The following is a 7,396-nucleotide window of genomic DNA, read 5'->3' as shown; positions in this document are numbered from 1 at the left end:
CCTATGCTGGGACAGCATGGTGGCTCAGTGTAGCCTTGCAGCACCGGTGTCCTTGATTTATCGCAATACGTGCTCATACCTCGAATGTTGGACATGAGAAACCAGCCTATGCTGGGACAGCATGGTGGCTCAGTGTAGCCTTACAGCACCGGTGTCCTTGATTTATCGCAATACGTGCTCATACCTCGAATGTTGGACATGAGAAACCAGCCTATGCTGGGACAGCATGGTGGCTCAGTGTAGCCTTGCAGCGCCGGTGTCCTTGATTCATCGCGATATGTGCTCATACCTCGAATGTTGGACATGTGAATCCAGCCTATGTTGGGACAGCATGGTGGCTCAGTGTAGCCTTGCAGCATTGGTGTCCTTGATTCATCGCGATATGTGCTCATACCTCGAATGTTGGACATGTGAAACCAGCCTATGCTGGGACAGCATGGTGGCTCAGTGTAGCCTTGCAGCGCCGGTGTCCTTGATTCATCGCGATATGTGCTCATACCTCGAATGTTGGACATGTGAATCCAGCCTATGTTGGGACAGCATGGTGGCTCAGTGTAGCCTTGCAGCATTGGTGTCCTTGATTCATCGCGATATGTGCTCATACCTCGAATGTTGGACATGTGAATCCAGCCTATGTTGGGACAGCATGGTGGCTCAGTGTAGCCTTGCAGCATTGGTGTCCTTGATTCATTGCAATACGTGCTCATACCTCGAATGTTGGACATGTGAATCCAGCCTATGCTGGGACAGCATGGTGGCTCAGAGTAGCCTTGCAGCATCGGTGTCCTTGATTCATCGCGATATGTGCTCATACCTCGAATGTTGGACATGTGAAACCAGCCTATGCTGGGACAGCATGGTGGCTCAGTGTAGCCTTGCAGCATCGGTGACCTTGATTCATCGCAATACGTGCTCATACCTCGAATGTTGGACATGTGAATCCAGCCTATGCTGGGACAGCATGGTGGCTCAATGTAGCCTTGCAGCACCGGTGTCCTTGATTCATCGCAATACGTGCTCATACCTCGAATGTTGGACATGTGAATCCAGCCTATGCTGGGACAGCATGGTGGCTCAGTGTAGCCTTGCAGCATCGGTGTCCTTGATTCATCGCGATATGTGCTCATACCTCGAATGTTGGACATGTGAATCCAGCCTATGCTGGGACAGCATGGTGGCTCAGTGTAGCCTTGCAGCATCGGTGTCCTTGATTCATCGCAATACGTACTCATACCTCGAATGTTGGACATGTGAATCCAGCCTATGCTGGGACAGCATGGTGGCTCAATGTAGCCTTGCAGCACCGGTGTCCTTGATTCATCGCGATATGTGCTCATACCTCGAATGTTGGACATGTGAAACCAGCCTATGCTGGGACAGCATGGTGGCTCAGTGTAGCCTTGCAGCATCGGTGACCTTGGTTCAAATTCCACCAAGGGCAACCTGTGCAAGGAGTTTGTATGTTCTCCCTGCATTTGTGTTGTTTTTTTTCTGACACTTCAAAGATCTTCTGATAGGAACTTTAGATTGTGAGCCCAGATGATGCCAGTGATGATGGTAATTTTCACAGCAATTTACAATCATTGGCACTATATAAACGAATAAAGTAAAAATAAAATAACTGTGGGAGATTCCTCAGTCAGACTATGTTCACATGTCCTGTAATAATCCATTAGAACGAAACCAACAGCAATCCATTTGCAAAAAGTTGTGTAGAGACCACTTTTTTTGTCCGGCAAAAAAAAAAAGAAATAACTTCAACTGGATAAGCTTTTTTTTTTTATTAAACGTTGAAATCTATAGAAAACGGATTCGTTATATTGCCATTTGGTTTCTTCTGCTTGAAACTGATCCATTGAGCAAAAAAAAGGATCCTTTTCAAATGAAAGAAATAAAATTCCACAGACTTCAATGTTAAAACTAAAAACGGATCCAGCTGAACTCAGTTTTTTTTTTCAACTGGATAAAAAAGACGATTACAGCTCATGTGAACACAGCCTTAGGTACACAGGATAGGCCTAGAGATAGCAGGCGGCTGGTTGTGGTTTAGCTGTTGATTGAGGCTCCATATCATGGCAGAATATATTATAACTTCACATTCTCAGTGTTTGCATTTGCTTTTTTCTGTTTTAATAACTTAATTTTCCTAATGTAGACAATGGCTAAAATTTTTGAATGAGTTTATAAAAGCTTTTGCCATAAACTGCCCCAAAAGTTACAAGAAGTGACTGCGATTTCCAAATACGAAGCCTACCCTGGACACACAATACCTGTAGAAAAGATCTGGCTACCCCCATCATCCTTTGGTGCACATACCAGTCTCATATGTCCGGCAACTCTCCTCCTCTTCAATGGGCGGTTCCTCTTCATTAGCATTCTATCGGCACAATAGGTTCAGGAACGTCACTTCCCAGAATGCACTGTAACTGGCTTGTCTGCACAGAATTGAAGCCTATGTTTTCTGCCTATATACTGTTTGTAAAGAAGAGCAAAGCCAAATGCCACCCGCTACCAAACACTGAAGGGACAGGGCAGGAGAGCTTGTCTGATTTTTGGAGGGTGAACAGTCATTTACTGACTCGTTACGATTTTGCCTGATAACTTTGATTAGATTTCCCCCAAGAGTAATCCCAAAAATCTTTGCCTCAAGTATTGAACATTATCACTGACCCATTGTATGGCCAAACCCCCACAATATATAGTGCTGCACCCACCATCTGAGCTTTAGGAACTGTTTTGTCACTTTGAGTGCAAGAACAAATAATGGCGATCCAAAACTCACATGATTTTTATACTTATTGTTGTAAGCAGAAAGTCAGGCTACAACATACCAGCTACTAAAAAACAATTCCCTACACGTTAGCCCTTACATTGTCTGGTTGCCAGATGGGAGATTATATGACACAGCCATATAATGAGTTTGACAGGGTTCAATATCTAAAGGCCATGTACACCGGCTCAGAATTGTTTAAACACTTTATTTGATTCCTGAGAACAAAGGTGAGTAACGTCATAAAAATATTCTTGTATTTTGCTACCTCAGTGTCTGAGAAGAGATCTGCAAAAAAAAAGACTACAAATCCACCAGAGCTCCTGTTAACTGCTCCCTTCTCTCTGTGTTAGGGCGGTTTCACACGTCCAGATAATTCCGGTACTGGAGCTGTCCATGTGGATACATAGGCCATCCGTGTGCTATCCGTATGTCCGTGTGTACCATCCGTGTGTGATCCGTATGCTGTCCGTGTATTGAAAAAATGGGTTTCAATGTTAACCCTATGACTCCTAAAAACGCACACGGACGCCATCCGGGTGCAGTACGTGTTTAAACGGACCCATTGACTTGTATGGATCCGTGCTGTTGCACAAAAACGGACATGTCAGCGTATTTTGCACACGGTCCGTGAAAACACGCCGACATCTGCATAGACACATTCATTAGAATGTGTCTATGTGTGTCAGTGTATCTGGTACGTGAGAAAACTGTCACTACACGTACCGGAGCCACTGACGTGTGAAACTGGCCTTTAAGATAGCAGGAGGCAAGGAGAGGGGTTTGTACAAAGATTTGCAGTGGAAAGGGGAGAAAGTATCTCAGGGAGGGCAGACAAAACAAGGTATAGACAAAGAAGAAAGGAAATGAAGATAAAATAAGTGCCATATTGGAGCTGTTCTGATACGTGACAGCAATTGAAGATAACAGCAGCCTGAATACACACAGAGCTGACATCCAGCCTATATTACTGAGAAAGACGCTCCTACAAGAGGAAAAATCAGAAACTTGGATCAGTCCGCAAACTGCATATCAGGAGGTCTAGAAAAGGAATAAATGAAGATTGCGGACTGAAACTTAGTGCAATCTTATTAACTAAATGTAACCACTAATTTGTAAAAAATCATTTTTTCCATGTGAAAGGTGGCTATAGCCTATAAGGATGTAACTGAGCAGAAATACAATATTGCTGGTGAGTTAGTACAATATGTGCAAAAAAGAATTGCTGGAGAATTACTTTAATTCCAACATTTGTTGCTACGAGTCGCATAAAAAGGCGGATGATTAATTTGCAGTATTGCATCTGTTTAATCATGAGCAAGATAACAGAATACAATTTTTTTTTCCACAATGATGAGACTGCCGCAAATATTTAAAATCATTACTATCTTCTTACAAAACTTTCCCCCAAAAATGTTTGCTCACAATTAAACATATTTTACATCTAGTACAAAAATACATATTAATAATAAAAAAAACTCATTCTATCTATCAAACACCGAAGGTCACTTTCCCAAATGTCTATTCACCTCCTACTCCAAAAACCATCCGGAATGATGCCAGTGACGCCCCAACACCCCGATAACGCAGAAGATCCGGGGATAATAATGTGAATGTATTGTATATGTTGTGTGACGAGGACTAAAATCGCATCCGATAACAGTGCTCAGATCATAGACTTATAAAAATGAGAAATGGTCGGAGGATCCAAAAATGCAAGCTAAACAATAAAAAAAAAAAAAGAGCAGCTCTTCTTGTTATCGGGAAGTTTTAACGTTTTATGAAAAATATCTTTTCGTACATTAGTCCTAATACTTATGAAACTGTAAATTGTAAACCTAAATCTTTATGGCAAGTTTAATAAGATGCATATTCCAGTAGGCTGGCCGTCAGACAGATGGCACGGGTATCTGCTTGGCAGACGTGGTCTCGCACTCTTGCATTAAGTCATTTGTGGTGTGATAATGCATGGCGATATAGGATTTGGCAAATCCGAACGTGGAGTTAACGGGTTGCAGGCTGTTGGGGGTACTTATTTCTTGGGATGGGCTACTGTTATAGATACTGTAGTAGGGTTCTATGCGGGTATTAATCGGAGTGGAACTGCTTTGGGCGTAGTGCTGGTGCCCCCCTGACCCCTTAGGGCTCAGGATGCTGTCTTTTGAATGGCTTGGGCCGCAAGCTTGGTCAACAAACTTCTTGGGGGGTTTTGGCGACAGCATGTAAGCAGAATTGGTTTCGTGGTGAGAGGACTTATTTCGGTTTACTTCCAAGCTGCCTTTGCCCATGGCACGCAGTCTCGTTTTTTGTTTGCAGCATAGAAAGCCAAGGGCGACGTATTGGATGCACCACAGCACTCTCCTCCTCAAGCCGGCGCTGTTACGGGAGTAGATGAATGGGTTCAGTCCCGACTTCAAAAAGATCAGTGTGAACCCACAAAGCTCAAACTGGTACAGGATGAAGCTGCTGCTGTTCGTCAACACATCTTGCACCAAAGAAATGCCCAGCGGTAGGCAGCAGATGAGGACGGACAATACGATGACTACACACGTCACCACGGCTTTGGAGTCCTTGGCGGTGGACAGGTTGACAGCCGACACCAGCTGGAGTCTGCTGGCCGGCACTGGCATTTGGCTCAGTTTTTTTGTGTAGGCGTGAGTCTGGACGTGCTGAAGTTTATTGTAGTTCTGGTTCCGGTATAACGCTGGGACGGCACACTGTACCCCGTCCACTCCGGGGGCGATGAAGGGTTGAGGCCTGGTAGTGTCCACGGTGATGATAGGACATTTCCTCACCTGGGCATTTTTTCTCAATGCCTGGGCAATCATGATGTAGGAGGCTGACACCACAGCAACACAGAAGGTAAAATCTATCACATACAAATACAGGATAATTTTCCCCTCTCCGCTAATCAAGCTGTACATAGGCAGGCAGATCCGTGACTTTCGTGTCCTCAGTGTAGCCAATGTGGCGAGGGTAAAGCTGGTGGTCCACAGGAGAACCGTGAGCATTAAAGTGCAGGGGAAGGAGGCTGTCCGGTTGGGCTGCTGCCCCAGAACCATCCGCAGTCGGTGAAGCGCGATCACGGCCACCGTTTTTAAAGACATAATAATAAATCCGGAACTGGTGAGATGAAAAGTAAAGCAAAAAGCGTCAGGAACGTTACTGCCGGTGTCGAAAAACAAGACGAAAGCAAACATGGGAGCAGAAATGCAACAGATAAACAGGTCGCAGAAGGACAAGTTCAGGATCATGAAGTCAAAGTTTGTCCGAAACTTCCTAAAGGCGGGATCGAAAAAAGATAAAAACACCACTAAGTTCCCATAGGATCCTAGGCAGAAGATAATGACCAGCAGGAAGGTGCAGGTGACCAGCGTGGCGGTGTGGATGATCTGCTGGATGTCCCTCAGCGTGCCGTTGCCGACGTGAGACACCGAGGTGCTGTTGACGTAATCATATCGGGTTTGATCTGCAAAATCTGTCATTCTGTCAGATAAATTCATGATTAATACTGACGTGATCCAGGAGGGCGACGGTGCCGGTGTAGCCCCGGAGGAGAAGGTCCCCTCTCCCAGGAAAGTGCATGAAGGAGGCAGCGTCTTGTAGGAGCCTCACTGCAGGCCAGGATGAATGCCGATGTGCAGGTGCCGGTCGGGCACAAATCCACGCAGGATGCACCGAGCCATGGCAGGAGTATATACTGTATACCGCTCCTCCTCACATGCAATGCTCCGGCTGCTGCAGGATTTCCATGTCACCTACAACACAAGACTCCATTTTATCACAACATCACAACAACCCCCATCATCAGCACCAGGCTGGAGTCAGTCCTCCCCTGCATCACATGCCCCCTCCTCCACCACGATCATCACCACCATCAGCAGCAGCAGCCTCCCTCTAGTTGCAGGGCCCATTACCCATCTGCAGCCAAATAGCTGCACTGATCCATGACGGGATGAGGCTCTGCAGGGAAGCTGCCGGAACATGGCGCTCTATGGGCGATACGTCATGCGGGCAGCCTTCATACCTGGCGGTAGTGCCGTTGTCCGCCGCTGGATGACCGATGGATGCAACGTACCGGAGACCGGAGGACCGTGCACTACATTGCCCGCTGCAGCCAGCGCAGCCCCGCTCCCCACTCGCAACCAATTGCCAATGTCAAGGCACCCTGCCAATAGCTGGCCGCGTCTCATCGGCATCCATGAATGAGGGCTATAAGAGGAGGTCGCTGATTGGTTGGAAGAAGGCAGAGCTGATGATGATCAGGAGATAGATCAAAAGAAACAATGGCCCCTACTGTTATACCATGCGGGGGTCCTATGTGTTGTATCTTATAGACGGGTCAGCAGCTGGCAGTCACAGCAATGTATATGCATCTCTGTAACAATGCAATGTATTGATGACCATCAGCCCCACAAACACACCGACAAAATATACATATCAGTAAGTGTGGGTGATGGCCATGAATACATTGAAATTTGACTATGATGTATAGGAATTCCTGCTCAATATTACAATTACTACGCCAGAAACTCGTGGAATTCTGTAAATCACAGGATCGGTAGACAAGGTCACTTGCAATTGCCGACCGATGACGTCCTAGATGTGCTTGATTGGAGACCGGTC

At 45.9% G+C, this 7,396-nt stretch overlaps 1 protein-coding gene across 1 annotated transcript; it reads right to left on the bottom strand.

Moving 5' to 3' along the window:
* Positions 1-4,058: 4,058 nt before the first annotated feature.
* On the bottom strand, positions 4,059-6,952 carry GPR75 (G protein-coupled receptor 75). Its single transcript, XM_073553927.1, has 2 exons — positions 6,798-6,952; positions 4,059-6,528 (listed from the first exon to the last, which is right to left on the bottom strand). The coding sequence occupies exon 2, from the start codon at positions 6,271-6,273 to the stop codon at positions 4,660-4,662; it is 1,614 nt and encodes a 537-aa protein (XP_073410028.1). The 5' UTR covers positions 6,274-6,528; positions 6,798-6,952; the 3' UTR covers positions 4,059-4,659.
* Positions 6,953-7,396: the final 444 nt, after the last annotated feature.

The sequence above is a fragment of the Dendrobates tinctorius genome, unplaced genomic scaffold (genome assembly GCF_039654945.1).
Source record: "Dendrobates tinctorius isolate UK_male_01 unplaced genomic scaffold, ASM3965494v1 ptg000203l, whole genome shotgun sequence".
NCBI lineage: Eukaryota > Metazoa > Chordata > Amphibia > Anura > Dendrobatidae > Dendrobates > Dendrobates tinctorius.
This window is presented reverse-complemented; position numbering and strand designations above follow the sequence as displayed.